Source organism: Dermacentor variabilis, chromosome 1 (assembly GCF_050947875.1).
Source record: "Dermacentor variabilis isolate Ectoservices chromosome 1, ASM5094787v1, whole genome shotgun sequence".
Classification (NCBI taxonomy): Eukaryota; Metazoa; Arthropoda; class Arachnida; order Ixodida; family Ixodidae; genus Dermacentor; species Dermacentor variabilis.
This window is the reverse complement of record NC_134568.1, coordinates 226,179,285-226,204,338: the sequence shown is the minus strand read 5'-3', so window position 1 is coordinate 226,204,338 and position 25,054 is coordinate 226,179,285. Positions and strand designations below refer to the sequence as shown.

Genomic DNA, 25,054 nt, shown 5'->3' with positions numbered 1-25,054 from the left:
CTTGCAAATAATGTCCGCCTCACTGAATAATTCAGTTCAAGGACTAGAATTGTGTTATATGCACCAGGCCATTAAAAAAAAAATTCGCAGAACTTAAAAATGATCAACTTGTGTACACAGGACACTACGAGAAAGGGGAAAATTCGTTTATCGGATACGTCTCAAGAGACATACAATCCCTGGAAATGAAGCGGGCATTTCTCAAACTAAATTTAAACTAACAAATTGAGCGATAATAGGAGAAATATCTCATCCGTGTTTTAGACTATAATATATGCTGAAATTTGACTGCGAAATGCTACTGCGAACTCGGATTCTGCTTTTTTATGTTAGCTTATTTCGCCGAAGTTATTGAGACCATGCGCGACTAGCCAACTGATAGCTAGCACCACCTAACTAACTTATTTCAAAACAAAGCTTTCTTTGCATATACCTCCGCGATTACGAGGTTATGAACAGTCGTTAAAGGTTCTCTCCTTCTGCGCACAGGGTCCCCAGCGCGCACGCAGCGAGTCAACAGTGTCGGCAAATAATGTTGAGAAATGCCGCACTCCAGCCAAATCGGTCCACGTTCGTTTTTCTCTCCGATTTGCTCCTCCGTCGTTCCTCGCTCTTATTTCCCCGCCGCCGCGAACACAAGCGGGCCGGAAATGCGCGCTGATACGGGGCACAGGCGGCAGCAGCGGCAAGGGGAGGGGGGGGGGGCGGACTCGGCCGGACCACTTCCGCCCGGCGTCCGCAGTGGGACGTGGCGAAAGGACGACACGCACAGTGGGCTGCTGTTGGACAAATGGGGACACGTTCAGACAGCCGGGCGATGTGTAATGAGCTCCAACAAAGCTGTGGCCGGAAAGAGTTACGCAAGATAACGGGGCGGGGAGAGGTCTTTTTCTTTTTTTTACCCTCCTTGATTACGCAAATTCTGCGGAAATCCGCAAAGAGAAAAAAAATTCATCAAATTGGTAATTCACCCGAAATTAGGGGGCACACAAAAACCAATGTACAGGTTTTTCTCAGAAAGAAAAGTTTGCAGTCGAAAAAAAAAAGAAAAGGAAAACGGCCTGGCACGGAGTTGGATCCGATACACCAACGCATATTCAGGAGCGGTCGCTCTGCTATCTGAGCTAACCGGCAGGCTATAGCAGATGGCAACTCGAACCGCAGGAACACTTGAGTAAGATCTCTGCATGCGGAAACGCGCAACGTGGCGAGAGTTTCGTTCGACGGGAAATTACGTGAACAATGCGTCGCTGTGAAGTACACCGGCGCTATTACTCATCGTCGCAAAACGCATGCGGAGATGAGATACGTGAGTAATGCTAGTCCTCGAGAATTCGGGAATACGCTCAGAGATGGACAGCTCCACAGAAACGTAGCGAATCGGGAAGGAACACGGGGGATTTTGTGCGAGCAAAGAATTAAGGAGTATGTGAAAAGGCGCACTGTACACAACGTGTAGACGACGGGCTTGTTCCCGGCGTATATACTATAGAGAGTTTTTTTTTTTTTTAAGCTTCACCGAATATTTTTAAAATGCCTGTGCCAGATAGCACAATTCTAACCCTTTATCTAAATTACTTGATGATGCGACCATTACTTCTGCTGGAAATCGAAATGCTTAATTGGATAATTAACGTTGTTACGCTAATCCACATTTTGTTTAATAATTTTACGGCAGAAATATTCATCCACGAATTGTAGCTAGTGAGTTCGCAAGGCGTATCCACTTGGAACCAATTCTCAGGACTGCCCCACTTTCGAGATAATAATTTTCAGTGTCCGACGAAAATGCATTGGCGTCCCAGTTACTTTTGAGCGTCAATGCATAAAACATCGTTTTCTTAAAAAACGTAATTGGGACGCCAATGCATTTCGTCGGACACTTTGAAAATGAATGTCTCGAAAGTGGGGCAGTCCTGAGAATTGGTTCCAAGTGGATACGCCTTGCGAACCAGCTACAATTCGTGGATGAATATTTGTGCCGTAAAATGATTAATTAGAAAGTGGATCAGCGTAACTACGTTAATTATCCAATTAAGCATTTTTATTTCTAGCAGAAGTGATGGTCTCCTCATCGAGTAATTTAGATCAAGGGTAAGAATTGTGCTATCTGGCACTGGCATTTTTAAAATATTTGGTGCAGCCTTAAAAAAAAGAAACCTTATATACAGCGCCGCGCGGCGGGGGTAGAACGAATATACATGCACATTTGATGACTCGGCTGAATCTTTCACGCATATATTTCGAATTCGCGGGTTTGTCTTGACGAATATCAACAAGGTACTGTACATTTTATACCCCCGCTGCTTTAGGCGAGCTGTGTTTCCATTAGTCAACTTTCAGCATTGCCGCCGTCATTTACATTCTTCATGTAGTCAAACGACATCGTTAAACGCGAGCCTAGCGACGTAGGTCAAGAAGTTTGCCATTCGACATCTGACATTCATTTGTTGCCTTCGACGCTCTTTTTGAGGAGCAGTACTTGCTTCGTGCTATGGAAAGAAGAATGATGGGTGTAACGTTAAGGGATAAGAAAAGAGCAGCTTGGGTGAGAGAACAAACGCGGGTTAATGACATCTTACTTGAAATCAAGAAAAAAAATGGGCATGGGCAGGACATGTAATGAGGAGGGAAGATAACCGATGGTCATTAAGGGTTACGGACTGGATTCCAAGGGAAGGGAAGCGTAGCAGGGGGCGGCAGAGAGTTAGGTAGGCGGATGAGATTAAGAAGTTTGCAGGGACAACATGGCCACAATTAGTACATGACCGGGGTAATTGGAGAAGTATGGGAGAGGCCTTTGCCCTGCATTGGGCGTTAGCAGGCTGCTGCTGCTGCTGATGATGATTATGATGACTTGCTTCGTTGTGCAAATTTAACCGTGCCAATCAATCTCGCTGACACGAGCGTGTAGTTTCGGTCAGCCAGACGGTCGTCCGGAGCTCATTCGTTGACAGCGCCTAGGGTGTGTTCTGCGTGCGCGGTTATAATTCGTCAGCTGAGCTTACGTTCTTCGTAACGCGTCTCTCTGACGGTAAAAAGTCGAAGGCCGCGCACGGCCTTCGACACGCCGCGCAGGTGTACCTGCGCGCAACGGGAACTGCCATGCACGTCAACGTGCCGCCGGATGGCGTCGATGGGCCAACGTGTGGCGCACGCTAACCGACCCCTATACGCTCTGCAAGCCAAGCGGGCAGGGCCTGCAGCCGATCTGCCCGGCAGTGAGGTAGGATGCAAAGCGCGCGACATGGCGGTGGCGTGAAGCGGCCTCATCACGCGATGCCCGGCCTCGAACACGACGCAGGGCGCTGCTGACCACAATGCTCCGGCCACGGCTGGCAAGTGCACGATGTTTTCAAAAATCTGCTCGCACATGTGTGGCAGAGCGTTGCTTAAGCTGGCATGAAACACGGACGTCTGCTGCGTTTGCTGGTCTTGCGACCTGGGATCTCGAGGGATCCTTTGACAACAGCCAAAGCTGTTCGTGATGCAGCATACAATATGAGGCTCGTTTGCCGCGCAGGCAGCTACAGAATGCCAGCATCTCATCTCGAAAGAGACTTCTCACGAATAGGATTGTTGAAACCTCGGTCATGCGGTGCTTGTGCGTTGTGGGATTTGAAAAGAGTGCGATTCAAGGAGAAGGGAGGGGGGTGCGTGTTTGTGTGTGGGAGACGGGGGGCAAGCTTGGCACCCCCTACCCAACAGCATGCACAATGGCCGACAACTAGAGTCAATGAAAAATTGATAATTCTAAATCGGGTGATCATTCCACGCGATATATTGTTTATGCAGTATCGTTACAAGTGAATTTGCAGGTGTAACCGTTTGTATGCATAACCTTTGCACCCAGTAGTGCAAAGATTCTTGGTAATTTGAAAGACGAGAGAGGAAGTTGAAAAGGGCAGAAAAATATCTATGGGTACTTTGCTGATCTAAACTGCGATAGCCGAAAGCCCATCTATGACTGCCTCTGTTGCTGTTGTCTGAACTGCTCTGCAAACGAACGCTGCGGTGGCCGCGAGCATGGGATGCAATCACAGCCATATGGCTGCAAGGTTTTGTGCGCGCACACCCACGCGCATGCCCGCGCTCTCCCACGCGCCCACTCGCACAGCGCTACTGGCATGGCGCCTCCTCTCCTTGCTCCCCTGGCCGGTGATCACCGCTTTACTGCGTCCCCCACGGACTGCGCCCAGACACTCATGAGCCACTAAAGGCTTACGCCTTAATAAAAGGGGAACGGGGAAAGGAGGAGAGGAGTGGTGAAGGTCGAGTTTGGTGGCATCTAATTTCGAATATGCAGGTCGGCTTTTAGTATAGTAACTCTATTCACCAAACCAAAACGTTAATAATAATAATATTTGGGGTTTTACGTGCCAAAACCACTTTCTGATTATGAGGCACGCCGTAGTGGAGGACTCCGGAAATTTTGACCACCTGGGGTTCTTTAACGTGCACCTAAATCTAAGCACACGGGTGTTTTCGCATTTCGCCCCCATCGAAATGCGGCCGCCGTGGCCGGGATTCGATCCCGCGACCTCGTGCTCAGCAGCCCAACACCATAGCCACTGAGCAACCACGGCGGGTAAAACCAAAACGTTGTTACGAAGTTGATGCACGATAGTCTACGCTGTAAAAGCGTTTGCGCCGGCAGGTATGGGAAGGGTTCGCTTTTTCCTGCTCTACCGTCCAGAAATTTGCCTCAGCTGTGCGTCGCGCTAATTGCCGCTACGAGGTGGGGCCCCCCAACCAACCACCATCATCGTCATTATCATCATCACTGGCAATTCCATGTGGATATGCCCAAATAAAGAACTGCGCCATCAACGATGTGCCATACTCACTGCGTTGGTACTTCTGCCCATTTATTGTGCAACCTACCCATATGTTCTGCCCATAGCCCACATACGTTTTCCTTGATTCGCGCTAGAAGTGACACCTTTTCTTTTATCTGCCGTGCTGGCTCAGAGGTTCTGCTGCTGAGAACACGCTCGCGTGTTCTAATGAGGGCGAAATGTAAAAACGCTCGTGTGCTAATATTTGGGTGCACGTCAAAAAATTCCAGGTGGCCAAAATTAATAGGAAGTCCTTCACTACGGCATCTCTCAAAGCCTCAGTGTTGCTGTGGGACGTTAAACCCGACGAATGAATGAATGAATGAATGAATGAATCAATGAATGAATGAATGAATGAATGAATGAATCAATGAATGAATGAATGAATCAATCAATCAATCAATCAACAAATTTTATTTTATCATGGTGCGTTCTTTTTAATTTTTATTCCTGAACATGACACCCATTAGGACCACTGCCTTTTAATATAGTTCTGTGACTTATTTTATTCAACGCTTTCTTTTTTCAGTGTGCATTGACAGGGTCCGATGTCATTGGTTCGTTGTAGAAATACAGCAGTATGCACGGGTTTATACATCAAACCGGCAAGCTGCTCATTCTACAGGCTCAGAATTTTTCAGAAAAAAGAAAGTAAGACAAGTTAGCTTATGGTGCTCCTCAAATGAGACGGCAACTTTGTCGTGTGCGCTGAGTGTTTAAAAAAATTGCGCACAATCACAACGTGGCAGAAATTATCCTTTCTCACTGAAGTTAACAGTGTGTGCCGCGGAGTTCTGCCGCGCGCAAGCAACTTGGTCGGTTCATGAGTGATGTTTCGCGTCTGTGTCGCGCAAGAAGGCGAGCGACATCTCTGCGAAGCTCGGCGAACCCCTGCAGAGTGCCGTTATCGGAAGGTGGCGTGTGACTCGCGCACGTGAGCGACGCGAATACTTGCGAAATATGACATTGTGCGGGGAAGCAATTATGATGATGGTGATGGAGTAGGAGGAGTATGCTGCAGGCGGACCTATCCTAGCAAAAGCTGCCGGCAACTCCACCGCCCGAGCGCCGTTTATCAAGTGTAGTAGAGTCTGAACCACGTCATGTCACATACGCAGAAGACTGACGTATACGGTGAGGACGAACTTGTAAAGGGCGCAACATACTGTTCGCCATCCATTCCACCTCGCCCTGCTACCCCGCACACACATCTCACCATTCACACTCCAGCTCTGCATAGTGTAAGAAATCGGGGAAATCGGGGACGAGCCGAAACACTTATTCCTTCCTAAATATCCAGTGGGAGCAAAATATCAATTGCGTTTGTTTGTATGTGGGGCAATCTTGAACTTCAGTCCACCTACTGACATTTAACATTCTGCGTCAAATTCAGGACACTCCAACAAATAATGGTCCACGTCACCAGGAGCTTCGCAGTGCACGCACGACGATTACGCGCTCAGGTCCTGTCTTGCACCGCCACGCCGAAGTTTGCGCGCTGACCCTGTGTGGATGGGTTAAAAAGGGTGCGCCTTCAACTCTAAGGCACTTAACAAAAATGAAAGCAACAGTGCAGTGTGCTTCGTTGGTGTCGGCAGAACTAAACTTCTGCGGCGCAACGCCGCCGCTGAACTCACTCCCTGCATCAAGATCTGCTGGCACGGGGAAGAATACACTGTGAGCTCGGACTTGAGCGACTCTTCCTACACGCAGCTAACGGCAGACATACCGGTTAAAAAAGCCGTTAATTCTGGCGCATTCATACACGTCATGGACAAATCTAGCTGAGGCGAATTCGTGCAATATGAGAACGAGCAAAGCAACTTGTTAATAATATTAATGATAACAATAATAATAATTTGCGCCGCCATGAAGTGCTGCGGGAAACGTGTTACAGCAGGTGAACATTTCAGTAATGAGACCGCAGTGTTTTTCTTCTTGTTCTTGGCACTCTGAAGATCTACAAGTACTAACATTTAATATAACCAAGCTATAGCACGCATTTCTGGAATGGTTTCCAACTAAAAGTGGCTCATCACCTATCAGCAGCTAGCAACGTGGTGCCCCACCGTATAGGGTGTCCCAGATAACGTGAGCTAAGCGGTCAAACAGAAGAAGAAGAGAGAGAGAGAGACATAGATAGATAGATAGATAGATAGATAGATAGATAGATAGATAGATAGATAGATAGATAGATAGATAGATAGATAGATAGATAGATAGATAGATAGATAGATAGATAGATAGATAGATAGATTTGAAAAGCACAGTGCAAAATACAGTTTTAGGACCTACGGTGTTCGATCGTCAGACCTCTGACGACCGAACACCGTAGCCACAGAACTTATAACTGTATCTCACACCGTTATATTTTATTTATTTTTTTTTGTTGAACAGCTTGGCTAACGTTAGCTGGGACACACGGTACATTTTGTGCTTGTTGTGTGAACATTTATAGAGCGACAGATAGAGGAGCGAGCTTGAAATGTGCAATAATGCTAATTTTATTTTAAAGCGAAGCTTTCTTTGCCTCTTCCTTTGACTTTCCTACTGCTGCTGCTGCTGCTGTTGCTGCTGCTGCTGTTGCTGCTGCTGTCTGGTACGCCGCGTCGGAGGGTGGTTCAGAGCGTGTGTGTACAAGACAGGAGAGCAGCAGAGAGGAAAGGCGACGCGAGAAACTCGTTTGGACCTTTGCAACGCGTCGAATGTGCACAATGCCCTCTGGAGCTCCCTAGGCGTCGCCACATTTGTCTGTTGACAGCTGTGATTACAGAAACTGCAGCGCCTACCTTTCTACTAACGTGCAAGTCCAGAGGGAAGCTATAGCAGGATACAAATTTAAGAAACAGCAGTTGGTAACCAAGGCACACGGACCGCGTGTGGTTATGCTACTCCGTTAACCAATCACAGCAGCAAACGAAGTCGTCGTCATGTGAAGCTTTCAAAATGGCGTCGTACTTGATACTTCCGGAGCGTCTGCTGTTCTTGAAGGGTCTTTTCATAGGCGGAAGCGATGAGGTGTGCAACAGACAGGGACAAGGTGTATGGAATGTGAGCATTTTACTCTTCAAAAGTCCACGGTACAGTTTATTTCACTGCTGTGTCCGTTTTACTCATGAAACTTCAATGCCAACTGAAGTGAAACTTCACAGTAAATAGTTGCACCGAAGCAAGCGTTTTATGTCAGTTTAATAAAGAATTGGGCTTTCACCATTCCGCTATGATAGACGAGTAAAAACGTACAAAATTTCGCGCTTATAATTTTATTTTTGTGGTTACCGCCTAATTTAGGTAACAGGGAAAGTTTGGAGTACGAACTATTTGCAGCCTTGCGGAGGAACAGTGGCTGGCGGTTATGAGGGCGTGGGCGGGGCTTCACTGCATACTTGAGTTGTGTCCGACTATAGATAGAATGGTAGAGTGGAGGAAAAGAAGGAGGCCGAGAACGGGTAGAACCGACGCAGTCGCGAAACGAGTGAATAACAGCCTTGCCACTCTTCGCTCGCAGTTACAAGGGGGGAGGCGGCGGCACTTCGTCGGTGATAGGAAAAAGTTGACGTGAGAAGGCAAGGAAGCGCTGCTACTATAGACACGACAGCGGTTGTTAGCAAACTGGACAAATTTAAGTTGAAGGTATTCCACGGTATGTTTCTTCTATTTCTGAAAAATAAACCCCACGCAAATTTGTCAAGCGGACAACCTACGCAAGTTGTGTAGGAGCAGAGCCGCATTAGATCGCACCGTAGGGTCTAGGCGACGCGACGGATGCGGTCACACGTCAAATCAGTGCTTCTGTGCCCGCCTCGGTAGCTTTGCGGCTATGACATTGCTCGATGCCGTGGATTTGATCCCTACCGCGGCAGCCGCATTTCGACGGGGGCGGAGAAAAAAAACAGCTCATGCACTTAGATTTTGAAACACGTTAAAGAACACCATGATGTCAAAATCAATCCGGAGTCCGCCACCACGGCATGCCTCATAACACGATTCTGGCAGGTACAGCCCCATAATTCAATCAAAGTTTTATACTTCTGCCACGATGCGACGTGCCATGTGAGGCAATGAATATGCTCAACCCTCTTAGAGGTTGTGAACACCTCCCCCCGAGTGTTCTGTGTACCACGCAGAGAAACAGCGGATGCGCACGCAAAGTAACGTTTAACATCAAATCACTCACCACTCTTGCATTGGACTAAAAGTTGAAGAAATAAAGCATACGCCGTCAACATCGCCGCTAATTATCGTCAATCAGAGCAAACAGCTCAGAAAGCTTCGCTTACATCGATTCCCACAGTGCGTGCGATCCGCATATTTCTTTTCTTTTTTTGGGTACTTGGCTTTTGTGCCATCGCCCAAGCTACGGGCGATGACGTGTTGTTGAGCCTTAAACAACGCAACCTGCATACAGCCTGCGTACGACCTGTACTCCCATGGCTTAATTAAAAGCCTTGCACGTGACTCCATACTTGTTCTACCAGCTTGATATAGACACAAATCATGACATAAGAGAGGGTGCACAAGCGAGAGAATACGTAACGAAGTAATATAACCTCGGAAGAAGATACAATAACTTAATTCATTAGCCTCTAAACAAACTAACAAACAAACACAAGAACGCAGTTACGAAGTTGAATATCCGTTGCAAAGAACACGCCCAACAAATGGCAATGTTGAATATCCGTTGCTTTTAAAAATGCAGTATAACAAGGCAGTCGTATAGATAAAAAGAAGTAAAAAAACACCAATGAACCAGCTCGCGGCATTGGGTGTCACTGAGAAGTCAAGGGAAGAGGTGGTACGTATAAGTGAATCTTAAGGACGGTCAACGAGTCACGTGCCAGCTTGTCAGCCTATTTCCGAAGTTCCAATGTTTATATTTTTTCTCTGACTTTTTTTCTCGTTGTCGCACGCCAGTTTGTGCGTCCTATATAGTTTTGCAAGTCTGAAGTTCTTCACAAAGACCCCGCAACACCAGAGAGCTGCTCTCCACTCCCTTACAGTGCCTACGTCACCAATGTAAACTACCGCATCGAACAGTTCCTCCACACCAAGACTTGCTCACTCTTATCCGTGAGGCCTTTCGACAAACAGTACGCCGTATTCACAAAAAGTTCTTACGCGAGAATTGTTCGCAATAGAAAATTTTAGCCAATCTCGATGCTGGACATATTATTAGCGAAGGCGGCTCTGCCAATGGCAAAGAACACGAATAAAACACTTTGCGAATTGGGCCCCATATTATCTATCACTTTGTTGCGAAAACTATGCATCCCGTTGCCTTCAACGAACCGGTCAGATATGTTTTTCATGGCACGCAACGGCAGCAAAGTTAAGCCATGGCTGATGGCAGCTGGGGATATCACAAAGGATGTTACATTTTGCAGTTTAAATATTCGCACAATACAACATCGAAAGCAGCAGAACTTGCGACTCTTCAAGGTGCAGTCAAGTACGTGCTCCAGCAGCCACCGAATCGGTGGACCATTTTCTGCTATTACAAAGCAGCCCTACAAACTCTTCAGTTTTCCCTACATCATGGGTTACACGAGCAGCTAGTGTACGAAATAAGGCACGCTCATAATCACGCGCTCGATAAAGGCCACGACATTGTATTTCAATGGTTGCCAAGCCATTGCGGAATTGTCGGCAAGGACAGCGCAGATGAAGCTGCGCGTTCGGCTCACCAAAAATATCAGCAGGTTCCTATACCACTTTCAAGAACTGATGTTGCGCGACAACTTCAATCACTTACTCACCACATCACACTTTTACGATAGAATTCACCGGGTTTCACCAACTCACGCTTGCACTCTCTCGACACTAACTTGCGACTTCGCCTGCCACCTGGACTCTCCCGTCGCGAAACAACTTTACTGTGTCGTACGTGGTTGGACGACGCATTTACAAATTCATATTCATTCCTAATAGGGATGGCCAACAGTGCGGCGTGCAACTTGTGCGGGTGCGATGAGACTCTAGAGCACCTTCTGTGTCACTGCCCATCCTTTGACACTCAACGACGTACTTTACAAGCAAAACTCAACCTGGTAGACAATAGAGCGCTCTCAGAAGAAAAGGTTCTTGGACCATGGCCTATGCGTTCTTGCATGCAAAAGGCCTCAAAAGCCCTTCTGCGTTTCTTGAAGGACACTGGATTGTGTGAATGCTTGTGACAGTGTAAATTCCTCTGCGACTGACTGTGAATGACTGACTATTGTTTTTCTTTTCTCCCCTTGTCTGTTGTTCCCTTTTCCCCCTCCATAAGTGTAGGGTAGCCAACCGGGGACGTCCTTGGTTAACCTCCCTACCTTTTCCTCTTCGTTTCTCTCTCTCTCTCTCTTTCTTGCCTGACAGTGCTTTAATACAACGCATACGTTGTGGTGGGAGAGAGTGCACCACAGTTGACTTCCCCTGGGCAGCGTTTAGTGTATCCGTGCTGTTTGCTTTTGAGCGCTACGGAAGGATACAGAACCGGGCCGGTCAGTGAGCCCTCGTCCTTCTGTGGCGCCGCGCCTTCTGTACAGAGACTGGGAAGATCCTCACATTGTGACGCATAATACCACTTTGTTTCGATATTCCCAGCGTTCCATTTCACCACCTAACTGTGCCAAGCAACAATATGACATCAGCCTATCAGAAACTATCAGACTATCAGTTGTGGCAGCGCGGAAGCGGCATTTTCCCATTTCTGTATAGAACGCTTGAGCGGCGCGCTGCGAGGCTAAGAAAGCGATATTGTTGCGTTGCTGCTCGGCGTGAGAGACATGCAAGAAGCCGCAGCCCGTGCAGTGTAATCGAGCGCTCTAGAGAGCAGCGTGAACGTATATGCCACACACGCGGCCTGTGATTCAGCAAGGGTACGCATGCTATGGGTTCCGACAAGTTTCATTGGCGGAATAATCTGACATCAGCACTCGACTCGAGAAAGCCGTAAGAAAGATACATGTCACACCATACCTAGCTTGAAGAAGACAAGTCCACTTGTTGACACGTTGGCTCCTGCTTTCACCTTGTTCTCGTTTTGCTCACTATACCTAGCTGTTAGACGCAGACCTCGAATAAAAGGCTCAAACCTTCTCGCAGTGATTAAAACTCGTAAACCATCGTCATAAGGCAAATAGGTCTTTAAGCCTTGCAATATGACGATTTTTCAGACACGCGTGTACCTTCATGGAAGGCATTGGAAAGAGGAGGTACTGGGAAGGAAGGCTCAGCTGTTCGAACGGGGTGCGACATTCGGCAGAGCTAAGAAGGGGCCCTGCAGTGCGTGACTCACCGGGGGTGGCAGGAGGTCCCTGCCGATGGAGCCCAGCTCACTAGCCGGGTAGTCCATCTGCGCCATGCCCGCGGCGGCGGCTTCCTGGGCCTTGTCCATGGCAGCGATTGTGTATGTGATGTCGCACCTGCAGCGAACCGACTGGCGCTGGCCGAGGCGGCGGGGGCCCGTGACGCCGTCCAAAGTAGGACAGTGCACTCGCAGCCAGCCAACCAGGTTGAACGCCGCCCGCGAGAGCGCGACCCGAGGAAAGCCCCATTTTGTGCCTTCCCTCGCCGCCGCGGCGCGCCTCGGCGCCTTTGTGGGCCCACGACACCGTATGTCCGGCTTCGCGGACACGCACAGCGCGGTGGCTGCCAGCATGGAGCGCGCGCCGAGCGACCCTCGCCCCGCCGCCGACGCACGACGCGAGGAAGCCAAGGAACCCCGCACGAGCAGCCGCGAATGCAGCGTGCGTTGCGCCGCCGAGGACTTCCGAAAACGCGGCACCAACAGGGCAAGGTGCTCGCGAACGCGTGCCGACCGAGTCTTTCAGTGTCGCAAGAGAATCCGTGTCCCACGCGGCTTGTTTCGCTGGCCGGATGCGGCAATTTCATTCACGCAACCTCTTGCTCGCCATACTTTTCTGTTTGTCTCCTAAGCGGAGAGTGAACTCTAAAATTTACGTAATTTAGGAAACAACCAAACGGCGCACCAAATCATAGTGAGTGCGAGCAACAACCGTGCATTATAGTGCTCGAACATGCAGACGTATCCGTAAGCATGAACCATGCCCTAAACGGAGCCAACCCAGGTTGTAACAAGGGGGAGGAGTAGGAGGTTTCGACTCCACCGAAACCATCACTGCAGTGACGTGCTATTAAGTACAACTTACATATATGTGCTTACAGTTATATGTCAAAATGTAAATGTATAATATGTTTACAGTATTATGTCAGCGATGTCAAACCCTCTCCCGAAAATAATTCCTTTATACGGCCCGGGATCCAATGTACTCTCCAGACACCACTCTAATGGAGCGTCATAGCAACATGTCTCGATGCGCCTGAAAGCACTGCGTGCAAGTTATGGTCATTCCAACAGCATTTCATAGTTCCAATATATTTCCAAAAGCGGTGCGTCAGGCCTTCACGAGGTCCAGAGGTACAGACGTATCTTACAACGTCGACCCCAGCCGACGCCGATGTTCTCTGTTGACGATCTCTATACGGAGTGATTCGAGCAAAGAATCTGCATCTTGCGACTGCATCTTGTGTGTGACGCCCCACCCAGAAGGCTCAAAACCCGGGCTGCAGTCACAGTGGAAGCTTCGCGTGCACGCACCGACGGCGTGCTCGAACGAGCGCGGAGCCGTGAATGTTTTGTTCCTTGCCGGAAGTGCTTAATATACGCGCTGACGACCTGAATGCGCCTTTTTCGATGTCCGCGCTTACGTGGGCGGTGACTGCGTTTGCATTATCACCGGCTTCTATAGCTAAACTATTTGTTATGATCATGTGTTATAGAGTTACTCTATAACCTCAGGTGTTAGTAAAAAAATTAATTACTTATTCAGATGTGCATAAAATTTGCAATCTGTTGTGCGCGATTTCTTATATCTCTGCATAGCATACGTGTGATTTTGTGTTGTTTAAATCCGCCCAGCTAGCGAACGGCCAGTCCCAAGCCAGGATAAAAGGACGGTGGTCGGAAACCTCTGCTAAAAGGACGGCCGGAAGCCTTTGACTTATCCTCTATGTTTGTTTCTCGCTCTCCGTCTCCGAGGTGATTCCTCACTTGAATTAGCTGAGTCATGCCTCAAGTAACGCGCAGTCCTATAATTTATTTATTTTATTTATTTCCAATACTGTTAAGCCTTTACGGGCTGTTACAGAGTGGGAGAACATTTTAAACACATTTAGACAAAAAGCATTTCCAGCCTCTGCTGAAACACTTCCGCTGAGTGGCATCCTGTGAACACATTGGCATCGATTCTGTTCCATTCAACAATGGTTCGAATGAGACAAGAAAATTTCAATGTGTCAACCCTTGGCGTGTAAGGCTGAATGGCATGAGGGTGATTTGTAGGAGCTGATACTCGTACTGGACCTCGTAGATATAGGTCTGGATCTATGTTCAACTTTTTATTATAAAGCTCGTACAGGAATTTCAACTGCGCTATTTTTCTTCGTTGAGACAAGGGTTTTAGACCGGCCCTGTCAAGGAGCGAAGTCACGGATTGTTTTCTGTCGTAGCACGAAAAAAAATGAACCTGGCCGCTAGCCTTTGGCCTCTTTCTAATTTACTAATTTCGGTTTGACTGTGAGGGTCCCAAACGATACCTGCATATTCCAGTGCTGGCCTTACTATAGTTTTATATGCCGCGAGTTTAACGTGAGGAGTGGCATTCCGTAGCCTCCTTTTTTAGGAAAATAAGCTTACGTTGCGCAGATACGCAGATGTACTCAATATGTTTGCTCCACGTCAAATTATCGGTAATAGTGATTCCGAGATACTTTACATGCTTGGAACGTTTGATTTCTTTCTGGTTAATGGTATACGAATGTTGTAGGGGGGTTTTCTTATTTGTAACTGTCATACAGGTAGTTTTTTTCAAAATAAATTTTCATGTCCCATGTAGGACACCACTCATTGATAACTTTCAAAGACTCATTCAAAATTCTTTGGTCACTGACACTTTTGACACAACAAAACGAAACGCAGTCATCCGCGAACAATCTCACATCAACCATTGGATGGACACCAACTGCAATGTCATTAATATACAATAAAAATAATACAGGTCCCAAAACTGACCCTTGCGGGACACCTGACGACACGGGCAATGTATTTGAAAGACTTCCAGATATTTCAACAAATTGGTACCGGTTATGCAAGTAGGCTCGAACCAAATTATCTGAGAATCAACACCAAGGTCACACATTTTTTCAATCAGTTTCACATAACACACCCTGTCGAAAGCCTTCGACAGGTCTATTGCAATCACATCTGTTTGCTGTCGGGAGTTAATTGTTTTTGCAAAACTATGTAGTGCTTTGAACAGTTGGCTTACTGTCGATAGGCCCTTTCTAAATCCGTGTTGTTTGCTGTAAAACAGGCTATTGTTTTCTAGGTATTCTACTAACTGCTTTGCAATGACATGTTCCAGAATTTTACATGTCGTACCAGTGATTGAAATGGGACAGTAATTATCCACAGGGAGTTTATTACCTGCTTTAAAGACTGGTACCACTCTCGCTAGTAGCCAGTCGCGTGGCACTTTTCCTTCGCGGAGTGACAAGTCAAAAATAATAGCCAAGAACCTTGATACCCAGTCACAATAACGTTTTAAGGATTCATTGGATATCATATCAGGACCTGAGGATTTCTTGGTGTCTAATTTGAGAATGATTGCCATTATGCCTTCTTTTGAAATACCGAGGTTTCTTTTATCACTCGATAGTCGAGTTAGCCCTGAAGCATTCTTATTTTTGGAAAGAAAACAGATGTGAAGAACTGATTAAATGCTTCTACAACCAGTTTAGGTTCGCTACACGTGTTTCCATTCAAGAGTACACTTTTTGCCGCACTTTTGGAATCACTCTTATACCGCCAAAACTTCTGCGGTGACATTTCCTATGAATTCGGATAGTGTATAAGTCATAAAATACATTCGAGCTGTTTTAGCTCACTGCGCACCTGAGAACTTAAGCTTGCAGTCACTGGGGGGGGGGGGGGGGGGGGGGGCAGTATTTTTTGGCTTGTTCTTACGCGCACGGCGCAGTCGCCGTTAGAAATAGATAATGTTCCGCGTTGCCTAATGATTCTTTTTTTCTAAGCGCTTTGTCCTTTGGGGTACAAAACGCGATAAGCAGTCTGGTACGGTATCATGGATTGTAAAAAGTAGGTTACGGTTATAGCACCCCGAGCAAGTTCACTTTTTTTTTCAGCCTTAATTGATTTCATTCAACGCTGAAAACATGACGAGATGACGACGAGAGATATCCGCCATGAAGAGTAGATGGATCGGTGCTCTTCGCTTTCAAGAAATAGGATGGAAGGAGACAAAGCAAAGGAACGAGGGGAATGATTCAGTACCTTTCAAATCAGCATAAGCGAAGACGGGAAGTAGGAAGCATTCTGTCATGAGTCAGCGACGCATATGACATAGAAATTCAAAAGCTTGGGCGGAAAAATCAACGGAATGTTGGTAGTAATGCGGGCGAAATTACACACGTCACCAGTGCGTACGCCCCGCAAATTGGAAAAAACCGAGCAGAAAAAAAAAATAGCATTTCGGAACCATACGGGCCATGCGGTAGTCTGAATGTCACAAGTTTGAGTGGACTTGAACGGGCTCATTAAACCCAACAGTAAAGAAGGCATGAGAGGAAGTCATTGAGGAAACGGTAAAGATAGTTGTCGTGTTACTTTCGGCTTGAGAACGGCTAACTTGTTCTGCACAAAGAAGCAAAAGCACTTCTCCTTATCACTTTAGAAAAGGGAGGATGGGATGTATACAGTGACTGCGTATGCAATGGGGGTCTCCCCAAGTATCTGGATGACTGTCACTGCAGGTACACGGCTCGGCAGCACAGTGAGGAACAAGTGAACGTCCGCTACCCAACCATTCACCTCCCCAACCGCCAACCCTTTCCGCCGCACCTTGTTGCCTTAACGTGTCCCGATGCTGTGGAGACTTGCTGCTGCGCGGTTATACAGGAGCACATGATAGCTCACTAGTAACGACTTTCGGCTAGCCTTACTCTGCAAGGTAGCCACCGCGATCGAAACTCGCTTACGAGTGCGCAACACCTGATCGTGCTCGTGGTTGGCGACGACAAAAACACATGTCAGCAACAAGCAAGAACAACTTGCACTTGTACACATTCAGGTTTTTTTACCCACTTTAGTTTTTATGATATATGCATGCTGTTAGAAGCCAACACTTAGGTTAAGTCCAAACATGCATAATTCAATGAAATAACAGTTGGCTGTATCTGAACTGGCTGTTTGGTGCTGGCCACATATTTGCTACCTCTGTTTCCGTGCAGGTGCTACAAAACATGAACCAGGCTATGCTGAGGTCACATACGCATTTCTCATTAAATTTAGATAATAATCGCCGGCAAAATAAAAGAAAATTATGGGCCATTCCTCTCTGTGAAGGTGGATGACCAGCGAGGCTGTTTAACACACGACGTAGACCTGACACAGAATTTAGATCAAAGGTCTGAGCAAATATTATTTCTCTTGAGCGGTGACAGCGGTCATCCCGTAGACACACACACACACACATTTGTATTGATCGGCAGCATACGAACACTTCCTCAGTGGTGTTGTTACGATCGGCCTGCAGGGGTACTGAACTGCAAACCTTTCACAACCCGCTGCAGTTGTTTCGATCGACCTGCGGGGGGTAGCGATCTTCGGAGAAGCAACCTTCGAACCCTTCCCGGCCCGCTACGACGACTCGCTTTGTAAAGGCAACGATGCGCCTCCGCGGACAGCCCAGCGGCACCGGCAAGGCAAGCCCCGTTCGGCGGACCGAGTTTTGTTAGTTGATTCGCTGTCGCCTTCACGATCTACGTGGTGGAAGAGAACTCCTGGAAAAGGGTGTCTTGCGGTGCTTTCTCCCGGGCCACAGAACTCGTCACAGTCAATTGACAGACACGGCGGCTAGCTGCGGGGTCAGCTCTGGAATCAAAAGGCGCCTGCTTGGGTCAAGCGTATCAACCCCTGTCTGCGACGACCCACTCCCCTCGGTGTGTTAAGTGAAACCAAAGTGCGGAAGTGTGTGAACCCTCCCCCTCAAAGGCGGGTCGACTACGATGACTTTGGACGCTCCCATTGGACGAAGGTCGAACGGCAGTTTTCCCTCACTATAGGGATCTAGGGAGGACAGAGGGTCTTTAAGCAGCCGTTTTCGGCTGTTTGGTGTGCTTTTTCAGTCATGCTGGACTGAAGAAATGTAACGTTCTCCACCGTTCATGTAGATATTGTAAATAAATCCCATATTCCTCGTTCTCGATGAGAACAAGTCCCTCCCTTCAACAACGTCATTAGCGCGGATGAGTCGGACGACGGCATGGGCCAGCTACCACTTATTCCATGCCCGACCCCAGCTCTTAAGGCACATTCACACCGAAAGCGGAGCGTCTAAGCGGACAAGCGGATTTTCAAAGCGGCGAGCGCCCGCGCCTGTTCAGACCGGCCGCGTTGTCTGGCTATCCGCGCCGCCGGGAAGGCGGGGCATCTCGCAATATCTTTAGCAATTTCAGGGACGTGCCGCCATCTCGCGGCACTTTGGGTTTGTGCGCGCACTTTCGATATGTTCTACTTCGTGGGTCGGCGCGCACCCGTCCGCTATCTACTTCTGCAAAATGATGAGCTCAGACGAAGAAGACGAGATCGTTGGCATTTTACTCGCCACTTGTCTAGTCGATTTTCAAGATTTGTTACAGCGCTACACAAGACAAGGACAAAAGAAGGTATAAAGCGACGACACGGCGCCGTGTCGTCGTTTTATACCTTCTTTTGTCCTTGTCTTGTGTTGCGCTGTAACAAACCTTACTATGAATCCCAACCAACTAGCCCAACTTGCCGTTTTGACGCTTTTAAATAACAGAAGCGAAAAGCCCAGAAAAAGACATTCGTTTACATTCCTTCACCAGCGCTTTCGCAGTGTCGAGTGCTGATTGGCTGCGGCCAAAGCGGCCAACTTATCCGCGCGGAAAAAATCGGTCCAAGCGCGATCCGGCCAAGCGGCCGCGTATTTTCCGCAAAGCGGAAAATCCGTGGCCGCTTGGTCGGATCCGCTTGTCCGCTCCGCCTTCGGTGGGAACGTACAGTGTTTGCTGCCCGCCGCCGCCGATCACATTCGCGTCTTTGTTCGCGTCGTCGCCCTTCGTAGGCGCGCTGCTCCTCCCCATGACGACGAGAGAAGAGAAGCGAAATTCAAAATGGAGAACGACAGCTTGTCCTTCTCGTTTTATGTGCTTACATAAAGTATACACGCAGGGTGGTGCCGCCGCCCCAGGAGATCGGAAGGAAACTAGACACGCAAGCGGTTGGGAGGACGACAAAGAGAGGTCGGCTGAGTTTTTGCTCGTACACATGAAAATTTCACGGAAGGCTAGCCATAAACAGCTTTGCAGTAAAACGATACCTTAGTGTTTATTCTACAGGGCTCATAAATTCATATGGCCGATGCCTCATGCGTTAACAATTCCAAAACTACTCCAATGCAGTGTTCCGTTTCCAGGTTCACCTGCATTTGTAACAGTGGCTTAATTCAGACTCCAAAGCGTACACTCAGTTAAGAACTACTCCAGTTTAGAAACCAGCTACATAGCTATTGCACGTCGCACTTCCAAGTAATTACGCGTAAAAGGCATCCACTGCTGTTCACATTTCATGAGCAGCCGTACATCCAAGGAAGCCGAAGTGGTAAAAGTCTAGCCACAGCATACGAAGTCACTAAAGTAAAAATTATAACATTCATTGTCATGTATTAAAGGAACACTAAACAGAAAATATTTTAACTGTACATGCTAGTATAGTTATACCCTTCTACGGTAACAAAAAAGAAATCTTACCGCAAGAAGACGTTTGGTAAGCCAGAAAAGACGCAAAAACTAGATGGATGGCGACACCGCCTTAAAATTCTGTCACCAATTCGCAGTGACGTCATGGATTTTGACGCCGCCTGCCCGGGTCAATTGATCTTTTTATCGATTAAAATTGACTACATTGTGTATTCCAAAGGAGTAAAAGCCAACACTCAGCAAGTTTCAAGAGCGTTTACTGAACCACAACGGCGAAAATGCAAAAAAAAAAAAAATATTTTGAAATCCGTGGCGTCACATTAACGTACCGGTACTGGACTGCAGGCGCGAAATTCAAAAAATAGAAGTTGGACCTTTATTTCTCTATGCTAATAATCGACCTATCAAAGTAATCAACGAAGGTAGAGTTCTTGAAAAATAATTTATCAATCTATTCTGATTTAGCGTTTCTCTTTAGTGTACCTTTAGTGTTTGAACCCTATATTTTTGTTAGCATACGTCCCTCAACTGTCCACACTGTAGTAAGTGGTTTAAATTATACTAGCAGGCAGGAAGTAGTTGAAATCAGATGAATTTTTTTTATTAGTATGCACGTTTCTACTGTACTTTATTTCTCAAAGGCTGTAAGGGAAGAGGCATTCAATGATCAATTTTTATTACTAACGCTAACGTTATCAAACTTGAGGAAATCTATAGAGTCTTACCCGAGCTTTTCAAGAGTGTCGTTCGTCTTTTTTTTTTTTTTTTGTTACTATATATGCTACACTTTTCGTTTACGCAGCACAAAGTAGCACAATGATTCCTTTCTTTTGCACACTTTCTTTCACATGTGCATTTAGCTGCAATTACTGGGTGTCCGAAAAGTAACTGTCCAGTGAAAATCGTGGTCTTAAAATTTGAAGTCTTACTTATGGCCGTGGAGTGATCACTACAAGATATGCTGAAAATGTCCACCACCGGCTCGAAAACATGTCTGCACACGACGCTGCATACTGTTAAGCACTCGGTGGAGGATTGCTGGAGTTACCTATACAATGTGCTGGGTAAATGGCTGTATGTACATCTATACATGTGGCTCCAGCAGAGTGCGAGGATAGTTGATGTACACCCGCGCTTTGAGTACATGCCACAGATGTTGCCAGAGGAACTACAAGTCTTGCGATATCATAACTAGTGCACGGTGAAACTGTAATGTCATTCATAATTATTATGATATTTTGGTTTATCTCCTCACTGCAGAGTTACTTTTCGAACACCCAGTGTATTGCAGTAACTTACTTTGAGTGCAATTAGCAATTTACAATGTGCCTGCAAAAGATATTTTAAGAAAATTGACAATCCTGAATCAGATTCTTCTTGTGGGAAATGCTTGTCACTTTTTATGTGCGCCACACAAGTGCAAATGCATGTAGACCAACGCACTTGCATATTGAAGAGTATATGGATGTAAAATTTCCTTATGATCTGATAAAATTAAATTGGCAAGAGAGTGCCGGCAAAGTGTGAAAAGCAACTCGCATTGGAACACAAGGAAGGCACACCTGAATATCATGTGGAGCATGGCGACAAACATCCGAAAATGTCCTTTTTCCAATCTTTTTTTTTAGGATACAAAATGAAGGGAAGCTACATCTTAGCAGGCAAGTTACGCCATTTCTGTGACTAAGATTCAGCAGCAGCTGCTGCCTAGTGACAGTTGCTCAAGCACGGCCAAATTTGCAGTTTGGGAAGCCCTTCTGCACGACAGTGCTTGATTAGTTTATCAGGTTTAAATTCTACTTTAACCCGATATAATTTTTCCAGAAAACAAACAAGATATTGCATTTTCATTTTAGAAAAACACATGTCTGTAGCATTACGTACCCTTAGAACTGGGAAGACATTATGGCATCGGGCAAAACATGTGCAAGCATTCGAGATACAGCTTTGTTCAAATTTTCACTGATATACAAGGAGTCCGACGTAACTTCTGCAAAAATGTAAATATATGCGAGCGCTAGATAGCTGGACATAACCACGGTAACGTTGTTTCCCGTCGCTTAGAGATATTTTTTTTTAATTTTGACTAATTACGTAATCAGTTATTGCTAATAAATTTCTGAAATATTATATTCAGAGCAAAATTGACAGTCAGAAAATTGTAGGCCATCATGAAAAATTCCTGTTCCATTTTTTCTGTTGCTCAATACATGCAACACAGGTTTTTTTCCCCAACCGCTACAGAAGGCCCGCAAACACGAAAAAGCACCGCACGACTAGTATTTCTGTGTCAAAAAAACCTAATAAACGTCATTTTTACATCTCCCTTTTGGCGCAGATATTTCGGCGCAACATAAGTAGCACATTTTCAATTCTGTAGGGCACTTCTGTTAAGACGACCTTCTGATAAGACGAACACATTTTCATGATTCATTCGAGTTCATCTTATTGGAGGACATGTGTCAGGTTAATTTGTCGTTTGACATTTGATTTTTATAAAGCGTGTCACATTTTGATTGAGTTCAATGCGTAATTCATAATTCATAAAGGAACTCAGTGCATCTGACGCGGACAGTTGGGGCTAACCTGCAAGCAGGTGCTATAAAGGCCACAAATGGCTCCAAGTTCGCTATGCTGATCGAGATCTTCGCAACATTCACTTAATAGAGAAGGCTGATCTGGCAGACCTACAGTATATAACGTTCCAAATCAGCACATGCTGTTTAGTGGAGAAAATGCACACAGTATTCAAAGCTAAGCCTACGTGCATGACCCCCCCCCCCCCATAGATAATAAAATTAGCAAGCTTCGATAAATTTCTCCAGCTCTGAGTTCAGTTGATGAGCGAGTAGTTATTACTTCAACTCGCGCCAACGCCCTCAACTTTGTGCAAAAACCTCCTGCAGTCCTGTGCAAATACTCCCAAACCCTGGCCTTCCAGAGTGCCCGCGATCGGGCCGTCAAGCTCGGCTTGGCGGTCCCTACGTAGGACTAGCCGGGGGGCGCGGGGTCTCCACTGCGTCTTCTCTGGACCGAAATAAGGTTACTTCACTCACTCACTCACCCCCAATGCAAAAAAGAAAAAAATGACAATCAATGACGCGACAATGATGTTATTATTAGAACGACGGCATGACGACGCCAGCAGCATGACAAGTCGTTGAGACAGCCTCTACGACTACATGTAAACTGAACGTACAGCATGCCGCCACAGCATTAAAACACGCACACTTGCTGCCGCCACCTCACCAGCAATTAAACCAGCATTTCCTTCCTCCCTTCTTTCTCTATCTTGTCTTTAGATGTTTTTGAAATACTTTATTATACCGACACAACCCTCGGTGTCAATTAAAACATTATTACCGAACAAAAAAAGAAAAGCGTCAGCGCAATTGGTTTGGCTTGCATTGCGATTATATTGACGTCAAAAGCCCACTCTCTTTTTGTGGCAACGACCCTTCATTCGCAACAATGTCGTAGGTGCTGTATGTTAGCGTACATCCGTGCTGACAATGTCTTTTTTCCAAATGAACATACAGTTCTCGCTGAGAGCATTGTTGGCACTGGCCCAAGGGGCATTCGAGCAATGAATTTAATGCTGCGACTTGTACAACCAAACATTCATCCGCCTGCTCCATATCTGCGCATCTGTCACCACTCTCACCTGCGAGCTTCATTTCTTGCTCAGTCGTAGAGACCCACGAATCACCAGTTGGTTATTATATAGCTAGCTTGATACAGCTTGCTAGGCTAGAAGCAGCTTAGGCTGAGTCAAGCTATAGTTTAGACATTTTCAGGATGGCTAACCCTTGATGTATCCACGCCATACGCTTCTAGCCATCGTGAAGACACTTAGCTTAAAATAATGTGTCAAAATTTCCAAGTCATGGCTAGCATTTGACGTCTCCAAGCCATAGGCTTTAAGCCATTGTGAGGACGTTTAGTTAGAAAAAATATGTCACAAATTCCGAAACCATGGCTAGCACTTGATGTATCCTAGCCATATGCTTCTAGCCATTGTGAAGACGTGTCGTTAGAAAAATATGGCAAAATTTTGAAAACTTCCGAGCCTTGCCAGGGCAGATCCAGGGCAGCCTCGAGCATCAACGAATGGTGTGTGTGTCTGTGTGTGTGCGGGGGGGGGGTGAGGTGGGAGGCTTACCAACCGATACAGTGAACGAGGGGGCGGCGTGCTGCACAATCAATTTTCTAAACGCTGAAGTTGTCGGCAGGACTCGGAAAGAGGGAGTGCATAAGCCCTCCCCCTCCCCCTTTCTGTATACGCTAGTGGCAATTGCGTGCTTGACTGTGCCAGTCATCGGGTCGGGCCTCTGTGGCACCGTGTGGAGTGTCAGGCGCACTACAGGTGCCTTACAACATATTCTGGCTATAGACCTTAATTGTTAGTCGAATAGCTTCCAAACTTTGGACCAAAACTACGTTCACGTACGGGCCAATAAATAACATTTTGATTAGCACTCATTGTTTTTAGAATACCTGTTTTCGATCATTTGACGACATGAATGTAATCGCCCAACAATCGTAAGCCGATCAGTGTCCTTTCAAGCGGCACAAAAAGAATTACTGCTGTGTAGTCGCATAATTTCCGGCTGTAAAAATGCTGCACTAGAACGAATTAAACCAAAGAGAAGGAGGAATTGCGTTAATAGAGTATATCAAACGCCTTGTAGCGTAATCAGCATATATCTGTGCTGATTCTTCATAGCCTTTCATATGCACGTTTTGAAGCACGCACTTCCTCCGGTTAAGATCTGCAGCCCCACATCTATTACGTGCTGCGACTTGCAGCCATGCTTGCAGTTCTCAAAGGAGCACGCAATTTAAAATGTACACAAAGAGCAAGTTAAAAAATAAAATATATACGGTTAAAAAGAACATATGTGCAATAAAGCTGTTTCAGCGGGAAAGTATGTAAGCATGAGAAAATATTAGGTAGAGTTATTCTGCAGTAGAGTGGCGCAGTTGGCGCCACATGCAACGGTTTCGCTTCGCGATTGGGCTATTAATAGCCAAATTGGGCTACCTTTAACAGCGGAGTTGTTTTAAGCTTTTAGTTCCATTGTGGAGCGTTACCAGAAAACTCAGCCCAGCTGTGCGCCGCCTCGCGTTGCCTAGCAACCACCGGCGAGAGCACCGAGTCACGTAACCTCCTCGCAAGACAAGCGCGTAGGGCGGAGTCGTGACGTCACAGGCTCGAAACAGCCGGCGCGGCGACACACCCCTCGCCTCCTCTACTCCGTGCGTACGTGCTGGTGCCATGGGAAGACCGAAGAAAGTCCGGACGTCCGAAGAAGCGGCTTACCAGGAAGAGTGCCGTACTGCGAAGCGAGAAGCAATGCGTGGCCGCCGAGCTGATTCGGAACACCGCATCGAAGCTGCGGCCGAGAAGAGGC

General features: G+C 46.7%; 2 protein-coding genes across 2 annotated transcripts in view; one reads left to right on the top strand and one right to left on the bottom strand.

The window, feature by feature from the left end:
* Window positions 1–12,496, bottom strand: part of LOC142557863 (uncharacterized) — a 64,655-nt gene extending 52,159 nt beyond the window's left edge. Inside the window, exon 1 of the mRNA XM_075670081.1 lies at window positions 12,115–12,496. Within this exon, the coding sequence (XP_075526196.1) occupies window positions 12,115–12,477 (363 nt within the window). The 5' untranslated portion in view covers window positions 12,478–12,496. The remainder of the gene's footprint in view (window positions 1–12,114) is intronic.
* A 1,276-nt stretch (window positions 12,497–13,772) lies between these two features.
* The window catches only part of LOC142557868 (uncharacterized), a 60,840-nt gene continuing 49,558 nt past the window's right edge, over window positions 13,773–25,054 (top strand). Inside the window, exon 1 of the mRNA XM_075670084.1 lies at window positions 13,773–13,878. Within this exon, the coding sequence (XP_075526199.1) occupies window positions 13,850–13,878 (29 nt within the window). The 5' untranslated portion in view covers window positions 13,773–13,849. The remainder of the gene's footprint in view (window positions 13,879–25,054) is intronic.